The sequence below is a fragment of the Empidonax traillii genome, unplaced genomic scaffold (assembly GCF_003031625.1).
Source record: "Empidonax traillii isolate 1590-97213 ecotype Southwest subspecies unplaced genomic scaffold, ASM303162v1 scaffold26:size2357266, whole genome shotgun sequence".
Lineage (NCBI taxonomy): Eukaryota > Metazoa > Chordata > Aves > Passeriformes > Tyrannidae > Empidonax > Empidonax traillii.
This window is the reverse complement of record NW_020955219.1, coordinates 866,277-892,376: the sequence shown is the minus strand read 5'-3', so window position 1 is coordinate 892,376 and position 26,100 is coordinate 866,277. Positions and strand designations below refer to the sequence as shown.

General features: G+C 46.9%; 2 protein-coding genes across 9 annotated transcripts in view; both read right to left on the bottom strand.

The window, feature by feature from the left end:
* RUSC2 (RUN and SH3 domain containing 2) overlaps nt 1–13,420 on the bottom strand; it is a 58,770-nt gene extending 45,350 nt beyond the window's left edge. For 3 of the 5 annotated variants that reach the window (XM_027906519.1, XM_027906574.1, XM_027906564.1), the window contains exon 1: nt 12,099–13,420. The gene's annotated coding sequence lies outside the window, so the exon portion shown is untranslated. Of the gene's footprint in view, nt 1–3,792; nt 4,110–5,219; nt 5,585–12,098 lie in introns of those variants that run through there. The other 2 variants (XM_027906528.1, XM_027906537.1) reach the window with 2 other exon arrangements.
* Nucleotides 13,421–14,979: 1,559 nt separating this feature from the next.
* LOC114069641 (phospholipid-transporting ATPase ID-like) overlaps nt 14,980–26,100 on the bottom strand; it is a 93,552-nt gene continuing 82,431 nt past the window's right edge. For all 4 annotated transcript variants that reach the window (XM_027906592.1, XM_027906602.1, XM_027906608.1 and 1 more), the window contains 7 exons: nt 24,936–25,119; nt 23,192–23,415; nt 21,867–21,950; nt 20,599–20,844; nt 19,130–19,268; nt 17,158–17,288; nt 14,980–15,202 (listed from right to left, as the gene is read on the bottom strand). In XM_027906592.1, coding sequence (XP_027762393.1) covers nt 14,981–15,202; nt 17,158–17,288; nt 19,130–19,268; nt 20,599–20,844; nt 21,867–21,950; nt 23,192–23,415; nt 24,936–25,119 — 1,230 coding nt within the window. In that variant the 3' untranslated portion in view covers nt 14,980. The remainder of the gene's footprint in view (nt 15,203–17,157; nt 17,289–19,129; nt 19,269–20,598; nt 20,845–21,866; nt 21,951–23,191; nt 23,416–24,935; nt 25,120–26,100) is intronic.

The following is a 26,100-nucleotide window of genomic DNA, read 5'->3' as shown; positions in this document are numbered from 1 at the left end:
ACGGTGAAGGAAATGCTACAGGGATAAAGGGGATCCGTGTGTGGGAGGAAATCCTGTCCTGTTCTTTAAAATAGAAAATAAAAGCTGGCAGAAGCAAAGCCCATGCAGCAGTGATTGAGGCAGGACACGAAGGCAAAGCAGGTCACAGGAGATGGCTGACAGACCTGCCAAGCTTGGATTGTGTTGGACAGACTGAAATAGGGCTCAGTCTTGTGTGAGGAAGATGAAAGGGCACACTGCTCTACAGGATTCCCCATGGAGATATCTAGGCACTTCAGGAACTCCTGGAATCTGTGGTGTGTAGCTCTGGCACCACACAGACTATTGGAGAACATCCTTGAAGACTATTCTAGATAGAAGAACTATTAGAAGACTATCAAGAAACATCCAGCAAAGAGGTGCAAAAGGACAACAAACAAGGCGTGTCCACACACACTCCAGAAACATTCCAGCCAGAGGAATAAGAGCATGCCAGGGTGGAAAGAGCCCTGAAAGAGCCCTCAGGAGCTCTGTAATATATAATGGTAGACAGGGCCTTGGCTCAGGCCTACTAATAAGCAGCCACAACAGTGACTCAGAGAGCTCCTCTGCTGGCTGGACATGGGAGAGGAGCAGGAAGGAACACAAGAACTTAGGAGCAGGCAGCCCCTGATGAAGGGCTGATTGCTCAGAGCATGTTCCTGGAAAAACAGAAACATGCTTTTCATCTCCATGACGTACATCCATGTCTGGACAATTCCGAAGTCTGCGCTTTCAATTCTTGCTTAAGAAGGCGCTCCATCCTGTGCACACACCCAGCCCGTGCCTCTCACACAGCATGGAAAAGAGAAGACCAGCTAAACGGTGAGATGGGGAGGAGGATGGAGCACTGGAGATAGAACAGTCCAAGCCAGAAGCCGAGCATCTGCTCTGCTCTCACTCATCGCAGTGCAACAGCCAGAGAAAATGCTCGGTCATGATGCTCTAACAGGACCTGCTCTCCATCCCTGGGAACATCTGCCAGAATTAGTAATCCCGAATCAGAGGAGGTGAAGCATGCACTTGTGACCTTTTCAGCAATTTTTGCATGCCTGCTGCTTTCACAGCAACCTTCTGTTATCAGCTTAAAATAAATCCAGCCCTTCTGAAAGTACTCAAGGATTGCAGAATAACAGATTCATTTAGACTGGAAAAGATCTCTTCTAAGATCACTGAGTCCAGCCATAAGCATCTAGCCCTTCCTCTACAAAGCCAGAAACAAGAACTGATGCATCTGGGGATGCAAACCTGGAAGCCAAGGAGATGTAGAGGGGGATTAATGCTGTAATCCTGAACTCCAGCACCTGAACGGGAAGTGTGGTCTGCCCTGTCCACAGTATTGCTGCTTTCAGCTCAGAGAAAACAGGGAAGCCCCAGCATTGCCCCTAAGTTTACAACCAGGTGACCTCTTGCTTCTTCTTCTGTGGGCAAGGTTTCATGTATTAAGCTGTGTGACACCAATTGGTGCTCCACTCCCACGTCCATATCCCAGGCAAGAGTGGAGCCACACCATCCAGCTGCAAAGGGACTATCTCTTTCTTTAGATGGGGTTTCTTTGAGCATGAGCCCCTCAATAAGCATTTTTGAAGCATTTTGTGAGCTCTGGGCTCCAGACACTGAGGACAAGGACTCAGCAGGTCTGCTGCTTTCCAGTGAGGTCTCCTGTTTTCCAGACACAGCATGGGCTGATACTGCAGCAGCACGAGAGTAGCTGAATTGCCTACCTAGCGTAGGACCTGACCAACAACAGGCAAAGCCCAGCCTGAGGGAAACAGACCACAGCTCCAGCCTCTCAGTGGGATGGTGCATCCTGCACTGGCTGCACAGCCCAAGGAGAACGGCTCCTCCCCAGATGTCTCTGCTGTGTGATCCAGCTTTCAGTTCCTGGCGCTGACCACACTACGAAAAGGGCAGAATTTTGGAGTAATTTTTGTGTTTATATGGGTAGCAAGAATCCAGATCTACAGCTGTAATGCAACTCACAGATTCAATATGCCTTCTACATTTAAACTGATCTCCAGGTACCAGTCCTCAAGATAAACCTAACCCAGGACCAGAATGCCTACACATGCCATTGCCACAGCCCAAGACTTTCTAGTGAAGCAGCTAGCTCTGGCCACCAGCAGGGCAGAAGGCTAGATTAAAGGTCAGCTTTAACCCCTCTAGGAATTTCCTGTACCTCTCATTAGACCAAGTGATAATACTCAGAACACACACAGGGAAAGCCCAGTGGCAAATAACCTAATTAGAAGCGAAAGTCTCACAGCTTCTTGATACCAGCACATCCGTGGAACCTGAGAGTCACAGTCCCCTGTGCTCAGCAGGACAGCAAGCCCTGCTGGACCCTCTCTGCTGCCTGCCCCTGCCCCCCCCCCCCCCCCCCCCCCCCCCCCCCCCCCCCCCCCCCCCCCCCCCCCCCCCGCCCCCATAAAGGTCCAAGGCTGCTCTTCATGGAAGATTCCCAACACTTTGGCTGAAATGATGCCAGCACTTGGGCAGGGCTTGGTGTTATTTTTAACACTTGCTCACATAACTCTTTGGATGAATCCTGGGAAGAGCTTGTCACCAAAATAGTACACTGTGGGCACTATTTATACTCCCACTGGCAGCACAGCAGGATAAGCTCAGGAGGGAAAGCTAGAGCACCCCGTTATCCTCCTCACAGGGATCTAGGGGGGCCCTACGACATAGCTGGTTGTTTGGGCTGGTCCTCAGAAGTCAGCCATCACCTGCAGGAGGCCTGGTATCCTTGTCTGTCCTGCTGAGGAGACAGACTCTCATCCACATGGAAGGGAAGCCCAGGTACAGCACGCTTGGGGAAGATGGATGGCTGTGAGCTCATCCCAGCTGCTATGGACTAAAAAGGGAACAGTTGTGCCTAAACACAGAAAATGCTGATGCCCTCCTATTTTATCTCTCCTTGGTTACTGCAGGGAAATTCAGAAAGGGCAGTGTTTCTCGGTCATCACCTTTTTTTTCCTAAACAGCACAGGCAAAGGTGTACAGTGGTGGGGGCAGGTGAAGCTTTAAATGCCAGCAAGGCTCACTGGAAAGAGGGCACCAGACCAACAGGACTGACAGTCCTTCATCCCTAGGGACAGCAGCAGCCTCAGGCCTTTCCGTACCAAAACACTGTGCCTTAAGAGATTAAAGGAAAAAAAACAAAACAAAAACAAATCACCCTTTTGAGACTATCCAGGGAAAGGAAGTCTCTTCCCCTGTCTAATTTTCTGGGTTAAAAATACCTTCTCTAAAGCCATTTCTGAGCCTATTGAACTTCCTTGATTTCTGTCTTCCTTGAGTTTCTCCTCCCTCCCACTGTCTCCCAAGACACATCAGACTGCTCTCTACTTTCACATCTCCTGAAGAAGCAGGTGACATGACCTGGAGAACATGCACAGGATGTTGCATTAGAACAGAGAAGTTACAGAAGAGAGGACTCCATTCTGGAGCAGAAAAGGACCCAAAGTTTCGTTTTTCCAGTGTGTAAAAATAAAATGTATATATTTTATTTATATTATATATATTAATATATTATATATTAATATAATATAATATATTAATATATTATATATATTTTTCCAGGGTAAAAATAAAATGTATATATGCATTTTCTATCCCTGTAAGAGAGGCTACAGTCTGAGCAGCACACTGACTGCTCATCAGAGCTGCAGAACAATGCAATATAAAACCACTAATTAACATGCTCTCCAGGCAGGGGCGGGACTGGCCACACCACTTTTAGCACAACAAACACGAGTGGTCGGCTCCTACCTTGCTAGATACTATCTCCCCAGAACGCGAGCTCAGCTCACCGCAGCTGGAAGCCGAGTGCAGCAGCAATGGCCTGAGAGCAGCAGGAAGAATATAGCACGTAGAGCCAGCGATAATCCAGGGCAAAACCAGGCTGCCCCCGTGCCGGCTCAGGGATCAGCGAGCCGTGCTGCTGCAGGGAGTGTCCGCCGGCAGCTCCCCTGCTGATGCGGGATGGCGGGCAACAGGCAACGTGACAAGGCACTTCTTACAGACCGGGGCCGGCTGAGGAATTCCTCCTGCTGCCAGCCACCCGCCCCTGCTCGGGCACAGCGGTGCCAGGGTCTCACCCACAGGACAGGGGAGCTGCGGGCTGCTGGCAGCGCAAGGGCCGGACCGCTGATGAAAGCCCCAGTGTAAATACAGATGCGCTCCTGACAGCGCTATGGCAGAAATGCAGCTCGTGTTACAGAGAGCCATTTACAGCAGGCACGGAGAGCGGGGAGAGCGTGGCGGGGCTGTGCGGGATGGCTCCACCGCCCTGCCCGCTCGGACAGTGGGCTGGGAGGGCGGCTGCCTGCCAGGGGAAGCCTGGGAAGAAGTGACCAGTAGCAAGGGGAGACCCCTCCGCCCCAGTTCCACACTCTTCAGCGGCTCCTACAGCTCCATTCTACGCAGCATTCTGCGCAGCAGAAATGCAAACCTATCCAGTTTTCCACCCTGAGCCCCAACTGGGACAGTCCCAGCCTCCCACTTTCTCTGGTGCAGAATGCCACAGCAGCCCACCACGCCAGGGAGAAAGGCTGATTGGAGCACTGCTCCATCCGTCTGTCAGACCAGCTCATGGTGCAGGAGCCCATCCCCGCTGTCCAGGTCCTGTCCCCGTGTTCATGGGCCCCACGCGTTTGAGACCTACCCTCTTTCCCCATTTCAATGTCTTTGGCACCTATTGCCAGGATTCCTTTTCCCTGCCATTTCAGGGTAACTTATAAGCTACATATTGCAGTTGGATTTATATGAAATTTGAAAGATGGGGGATAGGAACTAGGTCTGCAAAGCAGCAAAGTGTCAAAGGGTTTGAGGGCTTTGCCTCTGCTGAACTACAGCTGGAACCAGCATCAGAGAGAGTTTTGTAGCTTTTAACCACTACCCACCAAACAAGCCTTGAAAGACCTTAGGCAGAGGCTGAGAAGGAGCTGTTTCAGGACATTTCATAGCACAGCAGACACTGCCTCCAACCCCTGTGTCAGACAGGCATATAGCTCACACAAGTGACCTCCGGGTGAAGCCACTGACACAGAACAGGGAGTTCATGTGGTTCTGAAGCAAGTGTGGTCTGTTCTGTTAGGACTGGGGGAACCTCCGGCTCAGATGTGTAAACCTCAAGCAGGCCACTTCCCTGCTCACTGCCTCAGTTCCCCCCATCCCCTCGAAACAAACACACTTACCAAGCTGCTGGAGATGTTGCAAAGTTAACCTCGTCATGGGGTGCTGGCAGCCCGTAACCAGGAACGAGCATTCTGCGGGACTCTCTTACCACCCATAAAGCGGAGTCTCCTTGTGGTTTTCCTCGACACACAAGCTGCTGCTCGAAGCTCTCTTCACCCTCACCACGGCAGAAACGCTGCAAAGACAGGGATCCCCACTACCCCCAAAAGCAGGTAGTCCCTCCACCAGCTGCGCCCGGGCCATCTGCCAGGCAGGAATGCGGTGCAACAGCCCGGCCTCAGCCGAGCTGTCAAAGCAGCGGAAGGGCTGAGGCTGCACTGCTCTGGAATTCCAGAAACGCACAAACACCCGTCAGCCTGCACCAGGAATGACTCCTCCCTGCCTCGGACCCGGCTGAATCACTGGAAATACCAAAACAACGATGAGGTCACGTTCCCAGAGCAAGGAATTGTCGCCAGATATAGCTGTGTGGAGAAGTGGGCTAAAAAGGGACGCGGTGTAGGGGCTGGGGGCTCTGGCAGACAGGCACCATGGGCATTTGTCTCATTTAAAAACAGCTTGAGGCTGCCAAGAGACGTTTTTCTTCTCTGCAGGGAGCGGGTAATGGGGCTTCAGACCCTTCATCCATCCCATTGAAAGAGGCACAAACATTCCATTGCTTCTCAGTGTGTAGTTTTGGGTTCAAGGAACAACGCAGAAGTAAAATTATTATTCTAAGTCCAGTGTTCCCAAAATTTCACCGTGATACCATGTTCAGGCTTAAGCAGTGAAGAATCCCCCTGAGGCAAGCTGAAGGGCAGACAAAAATCTTATGTCCATTACTTCTTTTTGCTTTCTCTAAAGCCTCGGCCAGTTTCCACAAAAGAAAACTCAAAAGAACCCAGAAGCATTGATTTGGTGAGTTTTCAACAGGATGAGCAGCAAATAACAGTGGCTTCTACTACTGCTCCTAAAATGAATATCTACGGCATTCCATTATGAGCCAACAAGACTTTTCAAAGCTGTGCAGTTCCAGACTTTCACAGGTCTCAGTGCAGGGAGACTTGGAGACATTTTGCTATTTAGACTGTGAAGGAAATTGCAACACAGGACTTGGAACGGATAAAGGAATTCACAATAGAATTTGCAATAGCCCGCTCTTTCCCCTTTCCGTAGGACGAGACGTTTCGATGGATAACACCACCACCCACAGTCATGTGAATAAGAGGCTCTAAGAGTCCAGATTTTGTTCCATCAGGACATAAACCATATCCTAATTAGAAGACAAGGGGAAACAAAGATAGGACTGGACAGCTAATGCCAGGCATCTCACCTGCCTCTCGGGGCAGTAATCACTGGACTGGCACAGCCTGCAACAACCACAGCAGTGCCTGGCACACTGAGAGAGCCAGTGGGCTATGCCAGCACCACTTCTCCTGACAGTCCTTCCAGATTTGCTAATAAAAGTGATAAGAAAATCCGTGGTGACCTGTGTGTAACTCCCACAGGAGAGCCATCAGACCAGAAGCGCTCAAAACCCAATCAGCTCATTTTCCCCCCACTGCTTCAGCATGTTCTGGTAACCAGAACCACCTTATTGGGTTACACCAAGAATTCTTCTGATCTAGTGCCCTGTCCCTGAGGTTTTGGCATTGGCACATACAAATGACAGAGTATGGAGTGATTTCTCCTAAAAGCACATTCTTCCAGCCTGCAACAATCAGGAACTTCTGGAGCTGGAGGTCGCACACTGACCATCACGTTTCACAGACACTGAAACACATCTCAGCCATTGAGGTGTCTGGTTCCTTTTGGAATCTGTGTGTATTTTCAGTCTTCATGCCATCTCGTAGCAACATGTTCTACAAATCAACTGTGTTGAAACAGGACTTCCTTAACCTCCAGTCTAATAAATAATTTTGCTGGGTGTGCTTCCTCTGTGCTCTGAGAAATAGCAAAGTTTTTAAGGTCATTCCTTACTCAACGTCTCCCTGCGGAACACTGCATTATAGACCTTTGCTCTTTCTCACTAGTAGAAAAGTCATCTACTTTCCCTTGTTTAATCTCTCTTCCTACAGAAGCTTAATCATCCCCATTCCACTTTTCTCTATCATGTCCAGGTCTATGTCACTCTTTTTGAGAGAGAGTGACCGGCTGGTATGTGGAACTCAAGATGCAGGCACAACATGACTGAATACCTATTATACAAGAGTACAGACCAGCATTTTTTGTTTCCAGTGTGAGTTCTACCTTTTTTTGGCTACAGCTGAGCCTTGAGCTGATACACTCAGATAACAATGCACAGTGACTCCACAGGGCTCGTTGTGGGTAGTGAGAAACTGTTCACAAATCACTGTTATATGCGGCATTTTATCAGCATGAAATCCCATTTTCTGTTGTATATTGATAAAGTTCTGCAAGATACACCTATAATTCTTCAGGCAGTTTTCAAACCAACTATCCTGACTAACTTAAAATCATCAGCAAATGCCCCCCTGGACGTGTTCAAGAATAGGCTGGATGGGGCCCTGAGCAACCTGATCTAGTGGGTGGCATTCTTGCCCATGGTGGAGGGGTTGAAACTAGATAATATTTCAGGTCCTTTCCAAGCCAAACCATTCTGTGGTTCCTGGTCACCAGGAACCTGTTAAGAAAATAAATCTTTAATTGTAAATATGATTCAGTGCCATCATCATTCTGCCAAGGATCCCTAAAAGAGCTGTCAGTGTCCTGTGACTGAGACACAGTCCCATCCATGGCTCCACAGAGGACTCAGTTGGAAATGCAGAGTCCAGGGCAATGCTGAAGGACTACAAATATGCTCAGCAAAGACCCACCCCAGGCACAATAAAAGTGAATTGTGGAAACCATGATTCCCAGTCCAGGCAAACACATAAAAGAATGAGGAGGGGGAGAAACTGTTGGCTTCAGATGAGCAGCAGGTATCAGTGCCAAAACCTTAACCAGGCTTTATGTTCCAGGATCAGAGGAACAGAGACCTAGAGCCAGTAAACCTCAGAGAACCCTGCTATGTGTCCAGGGCTTGGTGAAGAACTTACATGGGAATTAAGTGTTCTATGGAATGCAGATTACGTAAGTCCAGAGAGAACTGGGGTAGCCAATCCCCCTGAATATATGGGAGGGACACAACAAGCAGAAAACCTCCTCACAACCAAGTTTAACCTGAAGCACTCCAAGCTGAGCTGACAAACCAGAAGGATCTAATGCCTGGTCCAGCTTCAGTGGAGCTTACCATAGGAAAGAGCATCAGGCCCAACTCTCAACTACACACAGTATCTTCATTTCACATATTCACAGTTCAAAGCCCAGGGATGGAGTGGGGAAGGGTGAAGGAGCACTTCATCTCTCCCTTGTCTGTTTCACGCAAAATATTGCCCACAACCCCAAAACGAAGGCAAATATGAGGTTTTAGTGAACCATAACCTTTATGTAATATCCTGGTCTGGGATATTACATCTTCCAGATCACATTAAAAAAAAAAAAAAAAGAAAAGATATCACCCATCGACACTGCCCAGTCAGTAGTTCCATATACCCACCCAAAAGGCAACACAACCAAGCCACTGAGTAGAGAAAACTGAGGATACCAGGCATCCTGCACAGGAAAATGTGTCAGACAGCATCTGCTGTCACAGCAAAAACTGAACCAGAAGCAGAACTGCAGGCAGAATACTGTGCAGCCATAAACCAGGCTTGCACCCTCTGAATATTCTATGAATCCTTATCCACAGCCTGAAGGTTTCTGAGGGACGACCGCCAGGAGGTAAGGAAGCCTCTGCAGCAGCTGCTCGAGGTGTTGCTGTCAAGTCCAAAGGATGCAAACCCACTACTGCCAGCAAAAGGTCACCAGACTGGAACCTTGCCCAGCAGCTTCTATGAAGCACACAAACTAGCAGACTTTCAGACTGCAATTTTTCAACATGAGAGTACAAATTAGTTTTCTAAATACAGACCTGTACTCTTCATGGAATGAATGGCCTGGATGCCCACAGGGCTGATGGAGGTAACACTTGATGACACAAAAGACTTCAGTTTAAATCCAGGGCACCTACTGACTCCCTGAGTCACCTTGGTGTGCATACTTCAGGCCCTGGCTCCCTGGTGAACGAGAAGATACCGATCCTCCCTGCCTCTCAGGGGAGGAAGAATGCAATAAAGCTTAAAAGATCTCAGGATCTCTGCCATAAATCCCAAAATTAGGGGAGGCAAGCAGAGTTGTTCACTACGTAAAAAAGCCAGGCTTCTTTTAAGTGCCTAATTTGGATGCGGAAGCAGGATGCAAGCAGTAACAAAAAACAGTGGCCTTCCCTGGAGACACAGCTCTCAGATCAGACAGCGCTGTGTTTGTGGGGTGATGCGTGGGGATAGCACCTACAGGTCTGCCCCAGCTTTGCTCTCAGGTCTGGGAATGCAGTGCACACAACCAGCTCAGCAGCATATGCCTCACCAGGGCACACACAGCTCCCCCAAAGCCAGGCACGATGCTTCCAGAGAATCCGCAAAAAGCCAGTGGCTGGATCATATGTTTTCCTAATTCAGAGGAAGCCTGGCCCAGCTCCGGCATCCCACAACATCTCTTGGTGTCGGGGAGCGGGGGGTGGTTTGGAAAAGGCCAGATCCATTTATAGCTGAAGAGTCTGGCAGAGGGCTCAGCTCCGTGTGGAAAAGCAGGAGCTGACAGCTCAGTACAGCCAGCTTCACCCAGCTGGAGAGGCAGGCTGGAGAAAGAGACAGGGGCTATGGAAACCACTTCCCTTCAAGCTGTGAGAGACAGGAGAGAGAGAGGTGGCTTCTTGACATTGCCAGGAAGAGAAAAAACACTCTCTACCTTCTAAGTGAATTACAAAATGTAGGGCTGCAGAAGACTAGCTCTGGAAAACCCAGAGAGTAGCTGAGCTGCAGATATGGCCAGAAGCACTTTGCAGGTCAAGCCCAGGCTGCAGGGCTCTGTGCCCTTCTTCTGAGCCCTCCATCACATGAGCCCTGCAGCAACACAGACCCCTATCACAGGGACAGGGACAGAGACAAAGATGTCTGGGAGCTGAGGCTGGGAGCTCAGCCCCCCACCCCCCCCTCACTTCTTACCAGACAAATGACAGCTCCCTCACTCCAGCACATTTACATCAGCCAACACATAAGCAGATGCAGCAAAAAGCCCTTGCCAGCCCTCATGGAAAAAGCTTGCCCCTGAGGACAAGGCATCAGTTTAAAGCATCAACATGCGCAGACTTAGGCTGTGATGACTTCAGCTCCACCCTATGTTGTCAGGCATGAGACAGTGACAGAGGAGAGGTATTTACATAGCTAACCCAATTTAGCTAACAATTGTGCATATTTACAATAAAATCAGGAAAAATAGCCACTGAAGCTGTGTTGGAGATCACTGAGATGATGATGCCATAAGAAAAGCAAATGCAGACTAGACAAGTCAGTGAAACACCAGAGCTATTGTACTGGCACAATAACAGAAACATCTCACACACACACACACACACACACACACACACACACACAAATCTTGTCACCCGCATTTAAAAATTATAAACTCAAATTAACAGGTGCAGAAAGGCCCAGAGAGAAACAGAAAACCTATCAAACAAGAAGAAACTTAAGAACCTGGCTTATTTAGCCTAGCCAAATGTAGGCAGAGAGCGGATAGGATTGCTGTCTAAATATATCACAGGAGACAAACAAAAGTGCTGAAGCAAAAGGATAATGCTGGCAAGACAACAAGAGAATAAATGCACTGTGAACACATTTAGGTTGAAAATTAGAGGGGGAGAAAAATCACCATCAGAACAGGAAGGTTTACAGCTGGAATGGTTGGGTTTAGGATAAAGTTTATCAGTGGTCTGATGGGGTTACAGGATACAGTGCTTGTGCCCACAGATATCTTTATGCTCCTGTTTTTGTTTCAGCTAGTAATTAGCATGGGGCGCTAGTGAGACGTCTCCTTTCATCCAAAAGACTTTGCTGAGGATCAGTCCACTTGGAGAACCCAGGGCAAGCATGCAGTGCTCCTCTGCCCTCCCATTTCCTAGGAGCTGCTCATGTGTACTTCCAGGCTACAGGTCAGTGGGATAGAGTTGCATGGATGCACATCGGTACAGGGAGAGCTACCAGGTAGCACAAAAGGAATGCAGGTGTTGCAGTTAGTAATGGAAAACATCCCTGAGGTGCCTCTGCCCAAAAGCACCTGATGCCCCACAGTATTAGGGGCAGAGGTTGCTCTGTGTTGTCCTGTGGATTCAGGGGAAAGAGAAGATGCTCTCAGCTCTCCTCTAATACAGCGTAACCATATTATCACCAGTTATCAAAGAATCACAGGATGGTTTGGGTGGGAAGGAACCATAGAGATCATCTCCTTCCAAAGCCCCTGCCAAGGGCGGGGACACCTTCCGCTAGACCAGGCTGGTCCATCCGGCCTGGCCTCGAACATTTCCAGGGATGGCGCATCCACAGCTTCTCTGGGCGACCTATTCCAGAGCCTCACTACCATCAAAAACGTTATCATTCTCGATCCCTAAACTGCAGCCCAGCAGAGTGGCAAGTACAGGCACAACAGCAGACCAATGTTCAAACCATAAATATTTATATTATGCAATGATGAGGATAAAAAGATAGGGGGTGAAAACAAAATCCAAAACCTATTTCAGAGATTAATTTTTTTTTTTTTTTTTACCTATCAAATACGAGAGCTTCATAAAAAGCTATAAATTATCATCTTTAGACATCACACAGAGATGATGACACAAGGTTTCACCTTCCCCTGGGGACCAAGCAGAGCACCCCGCACACAAGAAATACAGATCCCCCCCGCCCTCGTCCACAGACAAGCCCCCATTCCCCCGCCGCTGCCGCCGCCCCGCCGTCCCTTACCGATCGCCCGCATCGTTCCGCTGTTTACAGCCAGTTGACGGGGCGGGCTCTCGACGCTTCCCGCCCCCACTGTGTCCTCCGCCTAAGGATGTCTGACGTTTCCTTTAAGTTTCCTCTTAAAACATCCCAGCTAGGATGGAAAATTTTGGGAATTTGAGTGTTTCCCGCATCAGGATACCGGATGAAAAAAGCATTGTCGTCTCAGATCCGTCGTCCTACAGACCATGCTCCCACTTTAGGAGGTACAGGGATTGACATGCACTTCTGGTTATAAACTGTTCAGATCAATTAACAGAGTGCCAGGGAATCTATCATCCCAATATTCTCTTTTTATTTATAAAAAAAAAACAAAACCAAAAACAAAACCAATGATTTTACAAAATCAGGAGTGATGTAGAACAGACATCACTGCCAGCTGATGTGTTTCAAATGCTGATTGTGTCAAACTACAGAAATAATTGTATCTGGTGCAAACTCACCAACAGCTTTATTATCCCCTGCATGTCGTATCCAACATTTTCAAATCCCCTTTTAGCCAGGAGGTGAGTGCTTTGCACGTAAACTATGTGAGAAGAGAGGCCCAGTGTCTGAGTTTCCTTGCTCTGTCAGCACAAGGTCTGCCTCTGCTGCTCTGCAGTATATTCTGCTGCATCACATGCTAGAAAAAGCTTTGATAGGACTCTCAGACCACAGACCAGTCTGGGTGTCATGGGGATGTCTGTTTATTTGCACAAATTCTCCTTTTTCCTCTAACCCTAGGAAGGCTGACTGTGAAAGACATAATCCTCATCAGAAAGCTGTGATTCTCTCTGCAAAGCGAATGGTAAATCAGAGGGAGGTGACAAGCACTCAGTATCACAGTGGTTTCCTCAGCCAGAGTGCGGACTCTCACTTTACTTAGGTGTCTCCTTGCAGGGGAGATCACCAGATTAGAATTTGCTCCCTCCCTAGCAAACAGCTCCTGGACACTGAAGCCTAGATCCAGTCCCAGCTCCAGTTTTGCACTGGCCATGCTGAAATTTAATGCCGCAGTTTGCAACAAGCCTCCCTGAGCAGCAGGTGCAATAGACTGGGGCGTTTTCTGTGCCGAATTAAACCCAGGGAGATGAAACCTTCTATTAGAGTTTAAACAATCTCACATAGTAACTGCTGAAACTGTGACCACAGGCAGCAAGGTGTTCCATGCAGACCAGATGAAACGGGGGCATAGCTGGCCTGTTGCCATCATACACTGCCACAACTGATAGCTCAGAAACTCACGGCAGAGAGCTCCCCATAAATATCAGAGGATCCCTAAAAAAACAAAACAAAACAAAACAAAACAAAAACAAACAAACAAAAAAAAAACAAAAAAAAAAATCAAAACAAGAAAGGGGTCTAAAACTGTACAAAGGAGCTGAAAAAAAGCCCCAACCCAGCTAAGGTTGCTTAGGCCTCTGCACAAAAAAGCACTGCATTTGGACAGCTCAGCAGTGCTGGCAGGACAAACTCTCACGCTGCCACGCTGGCCTTCCACCCAGTAACCTCGCTGATCGTGGAGCTGGTGAAACAAAACAGTGAGCAAATCCCACTCCCTCAAGATCACCATGACTTTGGCTGCGTCTGTGCATTTTAGGTCCCTCTGCTGGCAGTCAGACTGATAGGCTTTTCAGCTCTCTGCAACCCATGTTTGACAGACAACCCATTCCCAAACAAAATGTGAGCACAGAGAAACACTGCAGCAGCTCTTAAGGCCTCACTAAGTTCCTCTGGATCTTGACCAAACTGCTCATGGGAGAGGGTGAGGGAGCCACCAGGGAACTTCATCCCTTACACTGAGCCACAGCACCAGTGGAGGAAAAGATATTTCAGGTGCTAGCCATAAAATAGAATTTCTGCTTTCAATACTGCTTGTGTAATCACCATCAAGCCAGATGTGTGTGCATCTCAGTCTGTTGTGGTGGCAGAGACACCTGGAGCTGGCACCTCAGCTGAGCCCTAACCACAGCACGGGCTTCTCAGGGCCAGATTTTATTACCTGATCCATATGGGAGTCTGAGCATCTTCTGGTCTTTTATTTTAAGTTCAAATTAAATGGCTGGTGCCCAGTTACAAAACTTGAGAGGGCTCTGAGGACAATGGTGTTTTACAGGAGCAGATTTGCAATGCAGATAAAACAGGGCAGGCTGATGAGTGTCATCTCCTTGTCCCTTGACCAACTAAGGGTTTGTCTGAACTTGCAGCACTTCCCAATCACAAATGTGGGATGAGGATGCTGTTTGGGCACTGGCCATCTCCTGAGAAAGTGGATTACAGTCAAAAGGCTACAAATTAGACGTATTACAAAGATTGGGGGGGGGGGGGTGTGTGGCTGGACCTAAGGCACACCTGGGGTCAATACTGTCACCCCAGTAATATGGTCCAGAGTGGATTCACAAAGAAAAAAAAGGCACAAGAATGAGAAAGACATTGCCAATTCAGCCTTTCCCTCAGACTGGACTTCTCTTTGCTCTGAGGTATGTAGTTAGAGGGAGGGGAAAAATAGCGTTATGAGCAATCTCGGGGAGTGGATATGCCTCCCGCAGCACGTTCTCTCTTGTTCCATGGAGGTCCTCTGGGATACCATACAACTCTATGCTCCAATTCACCCTGTCCACCTTCCCCAGCAGCAGCACACATCTTTGGAAAAGAAGCTGGAATCAGAAGATGCATGTGGGTGAAAGGAAAGGCCCAACCTTGATTTGGTAGCCCCGGAGGGCAGAACTCGGGGCAGCCACTGGCTCGGTCCTCTCCTGACAGCCCTTTACTTTGGTTTGCTTTGCTATTTTTCTAGGGCAGTATTGTCCTTTTCTTTTTTTCCTTTTTTTTTTCCTCTTCCCCCCCCCCCCCCCCCCCCCCCCCGTTTACAATCCTTTGTGTTTGTATTTGTCACTGTTTGGTGAAAATGTTCCTGTTGTAGCAAAAGGTGATTTTGGCCGCATGTTTCTGCCAGACATAATGAGTGCTCCAAAGCCGTGCTGGTGAGAGAAGGCATAGCCAGAGCGGCGGGTGCTGGTCCGACGCAGCCTTCTCTTGGGTGAGGGCGGAGGGGGCCTCTTTTTGGCTTCTTTGATCTTGAGCAGAACCTGAAATCAAAAAACAAAGTGGAAAAAGCGGAAAGTGCATCATTATTCCCAAGCACAGTAGAGAAGGAGCAGAGAGCGGGAAATAAAAGCAGCAATCCAAGGCTAAAAATGACTGACAAAATGGAGGGATGGCAGGAGGGGAGGCAGGGCAGCAGCCCAACTGGCAGCACAGGGTGGCAGCCTGGTAAAAGGAAAAAGCAACCCTGTTCTAAAAGGCATTAATGGGAGTGTCATCCGTAAGTCATGGGAGGGAATGATTTCCATGTATTGTTCTTCTGTAATGTTCTCTGTAATGCCCCAGTTGGGCATTACTAGAGCTCTTCAAGGCAGTCAAACCACGCAGAACGTGAAAGTCATCTTGACCATAGTCAGAAGTCCAGAAAACAAATGAGGAAACATTTAAGAATTGGTATATTTAATATAGAAAACAGGCTACTAAAGGGGATTTCTGATATTTAAAAGCTTTTTATGATGAGAATGATAATCATCATAAAATTATAGAATCATGAAGTGGTTTGGGTTGGAAGGGACCTTGAGGACCATGTCATTCCAATCGCCCTGCCACTAGACCAAGCTGACATTCCAGTCCCCCTGCCACTAGACCAAGGTGATCAACACGCCATGCAGCCTAGCCTTGAACACTTACAGGGATTGATAGATTCTTGTACTCCTTGCCAGAAGGGAAATAAATATTGCACTTTATTTGCAGGTCGTGGGCTTTCTGCTCCCAAGCGGCCACTGAGTTAATCTGAGGTCAAGCACCTTTTCAGAAAGGGGCTGTCTAATGCATGAGGCTGGTATTGAGTGCCTATGGCTCAGCAGAATCCCCAGCTGCTGGGCTCCTGTGCTTCTTGCTTGGCACAACAGCAGCGGTAGGTACTTGGCCCCTCTGAACATCAGGTCTGTTTACTGCCGGCTGGGGAAGTCCACACAGCAGGAAACCCAAATACTCCTCTCCTGTGACCATTCACTTCCCAGAGGGAGCAGAAAAGTAATGCTAGAAAGAGAGAGATGCCCGACCCCAGCACTGAAGCTGGGATTCTGGGTGACAGCTCTTTGATTTCTACTCAACTGAGGGGTAAACTCAGTCTGTTTTTACACTCCTGAACTGCCTCTGTGTCCCAAGGACCTCCCTAGCTAGAACTGTTCTCTAGCACCCACCTACCCTCTCTGCAAGGGCTGAGAATTCCCCTAACTCCTTCTCCGAAAGTCCTGGAGAACCCGAGGAGCTCCACAGACATCCCGAGGATGACCAGGCAGGGCAGTCAACTGTGGTGCACGCCCTTGGTTCTGTGCTCTGACACTGGTTCCTGGTAACTCCGTGCAGGGAGATCAAGGAAGCACGAGGTGGCAGTAGCATTCAGCAGATGCTCCGGTTTGGAAGCGAGCCTAGGGAGCTCTGTGTGTGCTGCTGTTCTTGGCTGCAGTGAGCCATAAGCTCTCTGCCCACTCTGTCGCTCCCAGCCTCTCCTTGCCCTACTGCCCTCATCTTCATATTCCTGGGGATGGGAAGGCATCTGGTTTCAGAGGGGGCATGTAAGCATTGGCTACAAAAGAAGTAAATTCTAAAATCGAAAAAATCCCCACCAAACATGTCTGCCTGGGTGGAGGGTGGAAGGCTAAAAACTGCACAGCAGCAGGGCAGGAGAAACACACCACTCCTTTGCCACTGAGCCACAGTGCTTAAACCCTGCACCTAAAAATAGTGCAGCTTTCCTGCCTCAGAGCATTCTAATCCACATCTAAATAATCTCAGCCTTGGTCCCAGCTGCAGATGGTTTGAACTGTGCCAAACCCCAAATTCAGTCCTCCTTCTGAGGGGAGTAAGGGGACAGACGGATGGTGGCACTTGCACAGACAGGGACACATGCTCCAAGCGATGCCAAGCCCATGGCTCCATGGTAAACCCAGGCCACAGTAAGCAGGATTTCTGGTTTAATAAGGTATCTCCTTACTTTATCACTGGGCGTTGGCTTTAACTGAGCCTTCAGGAATCGAAAGCCAACCACAGGCAGCACGCAGAGGGTGATGCTGAGGAAGATTGCTAGCCACACGTTTGGTTGGCTGAGGGTGTTTCGAGCCGTACCTGAAAAACAAAAGCATGATTAAAACAGTAAAAGCAGCACCTCTTTGTTCACCTGAACCTTTTGCTCTCTGATTTCAAAGCACTTGGCAAACAGACCAAAATATAAGGCAGACACTATCACCAAGAGTGAAATCCACTGGCTGTAGAGAGGACAGCAATGCCAGTGTCACTGTCACGAACAAAGACAAATCCAGACACAACTGCAGCAACAACCCATGGAGACAAATGGTGTCAGAGTAATCTCTTTTGAAAGACTCAAATCACTGCAAAGGATTCATATAAATCTTCAGGAGACCTGCGTCAGAAGTCCAGCCCTCCCACCTTTTGCCAGGACTCTAGTGCAAAAGGAAGAATACTGCTTTCTTACTTTCCAGTACCATTTCCTGAAGCATATGGAATACCGCTCTGACTGCCCAGCAGACAATGGAAATCACAGCCCTTTATGAGAGAAGCGTGTGTCACTCTGGGTATCTGCACAGACGGTGTAGTCTAATGGGTATATTGGCAGAACTACTGCCATGCGCTGGTGTGTCACTGACACCTTCTTTGAAACCAAAGTGCTCACTTCTGGTTTCTCCAAAATTGAATTAATATAAGATAGAACAAACAGTCTGCAAAACTCTCATTACAGGGCTTAATGATGCTGTTGTTGGCAGTAAAGTTGCTGAATGTTTTCTTTCCAGTTGGCCAAATTCTGCTGTAAAACAACTCCACAGAAATTAAAGTAAACAAGTTGTCTCAGGCCAGACTAGAAACATTTTCCTTAAAAATGACCTTATTGTCTTGCAGCACTATGGCTAATTTGACAACACAGTAATGAGAGGGCAGCAGATAGCAATATCCCTGGCAAGTGACTTAGAATCATCAAGGTTGGAAGTGATCTTCCAGATCTTCCAATCCAGCCGTTCACCTGTTTTCAGAAACCAAACGGGTTTGCTGTCTTCTCTCACTCAGCATTTTTAACAGTAGAAGCCATCTCACAGTGGCTTGAAAAATACTTTGCAACAATTGACCTGCATCTCAGATAGTTCTAAATTGGCTAAGGCCCTTGCTATTGCAGTGAAGGTAGGCAGAACAAGTTTTACTGAACAAGTCTTCCAAAAATAAAGGCACTGATTAGTTAAAAAATCTGAGACTTAGAACACAAAGTTTTGGGATTTCGGAAGTAGAGGCTCATAACAACATTGTATCAATATTGGCTATGGATGCTATTTAAAACATCCAAATTACTTTGCTAAACTTACATGTTCCATCTGGTCAAAGTCTCAGGAGATAGACTCGTTTTTATTTTATCTATCATTTTTTTGCATGTCCTCAGAAATCTGTTATGTAGAATAACTACAAAGACCTGGTCATCACTGGAATGTTTTTGGTTTTGTTGGTTTTGGGAACTTGCCATTTAACCTGCCAGAAGGCTCACCTTAATCACATGGCATTTTTGTCATGTCTAACTGGATGTTGTATTTTTTTTGCTTTCCTATGTCAAAAGGTTAACTTATTTACAAGAAGGACACATCCTTCTGCCAATAAAATGCTAGATATCTGTAAGAATTGGACACCCGCAGCAGAAAACGTTCCAGCCAGATCAGTAGGTTTATTTAAAGGACCATTCCTGTGACTGCATGGGAATGCCCATTCTTACACAAGGAAGTGAAGATGGCACACACTCACCTGGATGGATGGGATTCCAAGTAAGTATTCCCAAGCACCCTCAGAAATACCCTGGCAATCAATATATTGGGCATTCAATGTATTGTGAAACATACTTAGAAATACTCAGCAGATTTAAGCCCTGCAATGTGTCCATTTTGAGTGCAATCCCAATTTGTCCCAGGGCTTACCAACGAAGGGAAAGGAGGCTGTGAAGATCAGGTACATGCCATCACTATACATGGTGAAGGTGATAGCAAAATAAACAGAAAGGCTTCCCCAGATGAAGAACTGGTTCACAACTGTCCAGTAAGAAGTGTCCAAGCCAATCTGAAAGAAGGGAGAAATACAGCCATTGTCAGTGCCTTCATTATTTAGCAGGTCTGTGTTGAACACAGCTTGTCCTATATTTTGTACATCTCCCCCTGAGACTGATAATCATTCAAGTCTCAAGAACTAACAAGTCACAAATCATAGGATGCTGGGAAACCATTGATAGCAAGCATTACTACATTTGTCCTGCTGTTGCCCTCTTCTCAAGCATTCATCAGTGGACAGTACTGGAGATAGGATGTCAAGATACCTTAAAGACCATCTAATTCCAACCCCTGCCATGAACAGGGGCATCTTGCACGAAGTTGCTCCAAGCCCCATCCAAACTGGCCTTAAACACTCCCAGGGATGGGGCATCCACAACTTCTCTGGGCAACTTGTTCCAGTGCCTCACCACTCTCACAGTTAAGAATTTCTTCCTAATATCCAATCTAAGCTTACTTTCTTTCATTGTAAAGCCAATACGTGTTGTCCTATCACCACATGCCCTCAGAAAAAGTCCCTCTCCAGCTTTCTTGTGGGCCCCCTTTAAGTACTGGAAAGCCACAATGATGTCTCCTTGGAGCTTTCTCTTCTCCAGACTGAACAACCCCAGGCTCTCAGCCTGTTTTCACAGAGAGGTGTTCCAGCCCTCTGATCATTCATGGCCCTGCTCTGGACTTGCTCCAACAGGTTCACCTCCTTCTTATGCTGGGGGTCTCAGTGCTGGACACAGTAAGTTAAAATAAGCCCTGCTTATTCCCCACCCCCAAGCTGTGATCTAGCATCAGAAGGTAAGAGAAGTCTACAAGACATCAGACAGCAGAAACCATTATCTAGGGAGACATGATTGACTGGTTTTAAGAAATCTCTTTCACCCTGATAGTATCACCTGAATTTTCTACCACCCAGGTCTTAGCTATTTCTTCCAATGAGTGCAGGCCTAGCACCTGCATCATGCATGGGCCAGGCTGCACAAAAAAATCCCTAATGGAGAACCTACAAATAACCGATAGCAGTCTGTCAGTCCTGTACTTCAAACCCTCCCCGTCACACTAGAGCAAGTCCTTGTCTATTCTTTGCCTTAACTGATTTGTCTGCTATGACTGCAAACTTCCCAAGGCAAAGGCTCTGTTTTTCTGTCACTCTGATTTTTCGTAGCATATAAATCTCCTGTTCTGTTGAACTGAGGAGACTAATGAGGCAGCAGGAGACTTTTTTTTTTTTTTTGGCAAGAATGCAAGGTACAGCAGCAAATACAATGCTATCAAGACCCCAAGTGGCCCTTCAGATGCTGCCATCATGAAACAACAGCTAATTCCTAAAAATATTACCTGGGATGCCTTACCTGTACAGACACCACAATCAGTAAGCACGTCTGGGCCATCAGAGCAAAGGACTGGTAGTCAGCAATGGCCTTCCCATCACTCCTCATTGTGTTGTACATGGCCCCATAGGGGATGAAGAAGAGGATGAGGGAACTGTAGATCCCTTGCAACATGCACTTGACAAACACCACTTTGTTAAAATAGAGGTTTTGCTGGCCAGGCACATATAGTTGAGGAAACAGCATGCTCCAGCGATCATCCACATCCTGAAAGCAGAGAGGAGAGGGTCAGATTTGCTGGCAGCTACCCAGCTGAGCAGACAGACCACTTAGGGCTGCCATGTCCCTGGGACATGCATTTCCATGAGAAAAGGCTTAGCACACAATTCACTCTGCTGTGCTTACTAGCATGGCACATCCCAAAGTCACCTAGGCATACTTTCCATGTTGTATTTAATCTTTCTTGTGCTGAAAAAATTGACAGCTGATGAAAGAAAAATAATACACACTTCATCTAAAGCAGACTGTACAGTCTGATCTCCAGAGAGTTGACTGGAAGCTAAGGGTTGGAAAATGCTTCCCCAAAGTCAACACACAGGCAAGACTCTCTTATTTGGATCTTTTAAGTGTCTAGAGCTGAACACTGGAGTCACTGCAGAGTAGCCAGTTCCTACTTATTTACCTTGTAAAATACATATAGGAACAGCTTTACTGCTCCTGTGTCTTGTCAAACAGTAATAGTAAGGTAGAAATGTGTGTGTGAAATTACCACAGAAAAAACTCTCTAGAAAGGGTGAACCTGGAAAAGATCTAGCTAATTAATTGTTGCATCTGGTTATTAGAAAGGGTCACTTGTCAGGCTTCAGGAGCACAGCTAGTAGGATATGACTGCTTCAGGGGAGTGTTGCAATGGCAGCTTGTCCTGTAGGCAGCAGCCTAACTAACCCAAAAGTCTCATCACATACTGAAACCCACAGACCAAATCAGGATAATCATAGAATCAGAGATACCTCAAGTTGGAAGGGACCCATAAGGATCATCAAATCCAACTCCCCGTTCCTCACAAGATTACCTAAACTTAAATCGTATGACTAGGAAGGAATACACGATCTCCCTGGTACATCCTTCTTTTTGTGGTCTAAATTCTCCCTGTCACGATATCATTTCAGGGGTTACCACAGTATCTACCCAAAAGGTCAGCTGTTTTTGGTTCACAGGACCAGCTCAAAGCACCCGGAGACAAAATCCCTATAAAAAAAAATTCCCTAAAGTGGTGACCGAAACAGTACCTGATCAAAGAGACTCATTCCTAGCACTGGGAGGGAGGTATATACCAAATTGTAAAGTGTAATGAACCACTCATCATAGACAGTCTGGAAAAAAAAACAGACATTAGGTTAGCAGAACACTGTCTTTTCAATTTCTTTGAAAGTATATGCAATTAAATGCTGCAACACCTTGGTCTGAGATGTTACGAAGACAAAAGGGATAACATAACTCAAGCTCAGCTTTCCTAAGCAGGGGAGGGATCACATCACACCAGCCCAGTTTGCTCAGCGCTCACTGCTGGCTGCAGCCAGAGCAGGATCCCTCTGCACCACCTTGCACCCCCAGCCCCTGACTATCTGCACTCCCCATGGCTGGGTTTGGTTGGAGGCTGGTTTGCCTTGAACAAAGTCCATTTTTTTCACTGTAGATGTGCTCCTCTTCCAAGCTGCTGACACACACAGGCATCTCAGCGTTGAATTACTTATTCCAAATATGCTCCAAGCATAGGTCTGCAAGATCTGTAACCTGTGTCATCAGCTGATGGCTGTAATCACTTTGAACCCTTTTGAAAACCCTGCAAGTGATGCGTGTGGTTCATAATGCGCCTAAATGCCAGGATAGGTTTAGATTGGATATTAGGAAAAAGTTCTTCACTGAAAAGGTGGTCAGTGTTCAAAACACGTGGGTACATAGTTTAGTGGTGAGCATGGCAGTGTTGGGTTAATGGTTGAGAGGTCTTTTCCAACCTTAATGATTCTGTGATTCTGTACATGTCTTCAAGGCACCTGTCCTCCACCACCAGCACAATGAATGCAGCAATATCTGCTTCATACCTATATGGCTGAAGAAGACAGACTTGAGTCCATTCAGCGAGGTAGGAGGAATGGCTTAGTTTATTTCCTTGTAAAATGTTTCCAGATACTCTGCTTGAAAATTCTAGACAGAATCACAGAATGGTGTTGGTTGGAAGGGACCTTTAAAGGGACCCTGCAATCAGCAGGGCCATGCTCAACTAGGTCAGGTTACTTAGAGCTCTGCCCAACCTGATCTTGAATATTTCCAGGAATGGGACATTCACCATCTCTCTGGACAACCTGTGTGTTTTACCACCTTCTTTGTAAAAAGCTTCTTCCTTGTATCTAATCTATGTTTAGCTTAAAACTATTACCCTTTGTCCTCTCCAGCTCTCTTGTAGCCCTTTAGGTATTGGAAGGTGCTCCAATTTCTCCCCAGAGCCTTCTCATCCCCCACCTGAACCACCCCTGCTCTCTCAGCCTGTCTTCACAGGAGAGGCACTGCCCTCTGATTATCTTAGTGGCCGTGAGAAAACAAAAGCTGGACCTACCTGTGCCGAGAAGCCAGAGAAGAAGCCATACCAGAAATGCACTAAGGTGAAGGCAAAATTCTTATAGAAGAAGTATTTGAGGAACTTGCACATGCGGATGTAGGACCACCGGCCGTGGACCAAGAGCAGGCGCTGCAGGTACCGGAACTGGGCAAAGGAGAAGTCACTGGACAAGACCGCCTGCATCCCCTCCTGGCCACTGATACCAACCCCAATGTGGGCAGCTGCAACGAGAAGGTTATTGATCAAATCACTACACCGAGAGTTTTTACTACCCTGCTTTTAAAATCAGTTCCCTGTACTGGAGCACTGTGTTAATTCCCTCGCAGCCTTCATAAAAAGTCATATGCAAAGTCATAAAAAAAAAAAAAATACTCTTGGAGCACTAATTCTTTCAGCAGCACTATGATTTTGGCTGGGTGATACATTTCCCACAACCAGGATTTTATTATTTGAATGAAATTCTAGGTTCAGTGACAATTTATGTTTTGTTTCTGTGTGCTTTCCAACAGCACAAATGCTGTTGTTCATAACAGCTGCTGTTACAAAAAGACAAGTTTAATTTATATTGACATGTGACTTACATTTTACATGCATGCACGTCTTCCTGCAGCCTTAAAACATCACCCTAGACAAGCAAAATGTTCAAACCATTTTTAGATTCCTAAGACACTGTGCTACAAGGCAGACTGTAGCCTTTTTATATTTCCTGGGCTTTATTAGTTCAATCAAATAATTACATAGAAGAGTCACATCTTTTTTAATAGTAACTTGAGTTTATTAAACATGGACATAAGTTTAATGTGACAGCTAATTATACAGCTTTAACTAATGAGAACAATCTTGATGGCTGGAGGTTGGTTACATTCAAAGGTTTCCACGGAACAGCAACTTGATAAAATCCCAAAGTCCCAGTCCTCTTGGTGGGGGGAGGGGGTTAGTTTCTAATTATCATGTACACTGTAACTTTCTTCGCCTTTCTTTGCTGACTGCCTGACTTACCTCCCTTGAAGCTCTCTACTTAGCCTTTTCTTTCTTAATTAAAAAGCTCCAGTTAATCAATTCTTGCAAATTAATACAAGGAAGATTAGCAATAGGCCTTCTGAATAATCTTAATTTAATTATACCTTGTTAGGAGATTTTTTTCATAAATTCACCGAGGTAATGCAGCATCAAATGATGCTCAAGGATGAAAGGGCCTGGAAGCCCATCATTTATAACTCAGGGGAGATAATTAACAAACGGCCCTAACACAAAGAAATGTTAACAACCCCCCCCTAACATTATATAGACTATTTACAGGCAGAAAGGTTTTCTTTCTGCTTTGCAGTCAGGCCCTCTGTGAAACAAACTTGTCGGTTATACATATTGCCCCTGTGGTGGTGGCCACGTGGATACCGATGGACACATCACAGCCTGTGTGTGCTTTTCATAGAATCATAGAATCACTGAGGTTGGAAAAGACCTATAAGATCATCAAGTCCAAGCACTTTGTCTATTCTAAGGTAGAAATAGAGAAACAGACAGTGCAGCTTTAGCTTCCTGTCCAGTGTGACGTAGCAGACAGGAGACATGAGTATCCTGTAGTGCGAGTGCTCTGTAGAGACCTGCCAAAACTGGGACACAGCCACTTGGTTCCACATAGAGGGTGTTACAGGAGGCACTCAGACACATGTGTCTGCTGCTGGCCCACATCAGATAGAAAATGCACCAGCGAGTCAGTCTGCTAGAGCACATCACTCACTTTTGATCATGCTGACATCGTTGGCGCCGTCTCCAATTGCCAGGGTCACAGCTTTCTTGTACTTCTTCACCAGCTCCACCACCTGGGCCTTCTGCAGGGGAGTCACCCGGCAGCAGATCACCACTTTGCACATACAAGCAGTTCTCACCAGCTCCAGCTCCAGATTCCCTTCCAGTGCATAAGCCTGAAAAAAAGCAAAGGGAGTGGTCGGGTCAGACAAGCAGCATCTCCTGGCTCACAAAGAGAATGCAGCAAGGTAGAAATGAGAAGTGAGACTTCCTTCAGCAAAAGGAAGGTATGATATAACCCCAGTGAATCCATCCAGTGAGGCGCAGGGAGCATCCACACCGCACATCATGCCACACAGCTTGCACCTTGGGTGTGCCACATCTGGATTTGCACCACAGATGAATATGCACAACAGCTGCTCTGGCTGATTCAGCCTGGCAGAGTGGTGTGTCAAACACCAGGAGCACTAAATTAACAAAGCTGCTGCAGGGCCCAACACAACCTTGTGTATCTCCATGTGAGAGAGTTTATGCTCATCCCACTTGGATTATTATTTAAACTCTGGGAGATCTGTGGTATAAATGCAAAAGATTTCAATTTAGGAGTGCTTAATTAAAAAAAAAAAAAACAGAACATGAAAAATATTAAGCTCAGGTGAGCATGACAAAGCAAAACACAAAGCTAGGGAGAAGGCTGCTCTGCTCTGAGTGCTGACCTTTTAAATCAGTCAGCTGTGTTATTTCTATTCAGGAAGAGATAATTGGATGTCTGGTCACCCCTCCAGCTCTCTGTGAGGAGGAGGGAGCAGAGTTATCCTTTCATATTTCTTTCAGATCATGCTTTTTGGCTCAGTTCTTTGTTGTCTCTTTTTAGCAGACATGCATGGCAGGAATCGACAGGGCTCACTCCTCCTCAAAGTCATTACAGCGGGCCCACTGCTCTTTCTGCATAAGGCACACAGTCCCTAGGCTATATATCCTTTCTTCTTGAAACAGAGAGCTGTGAGTCAACAGTGTCCCTCCCTCAAGGGCTCAGCAAGAGACCTTTTCATGGCTTAGCTTTTGCCTCAACATCCTCACTGTACAGCAAAATGTTGTCGCGTCACATGTTAAGGTACTACTGCACACAAACCAACTGTTATGGTGATGCCATTACA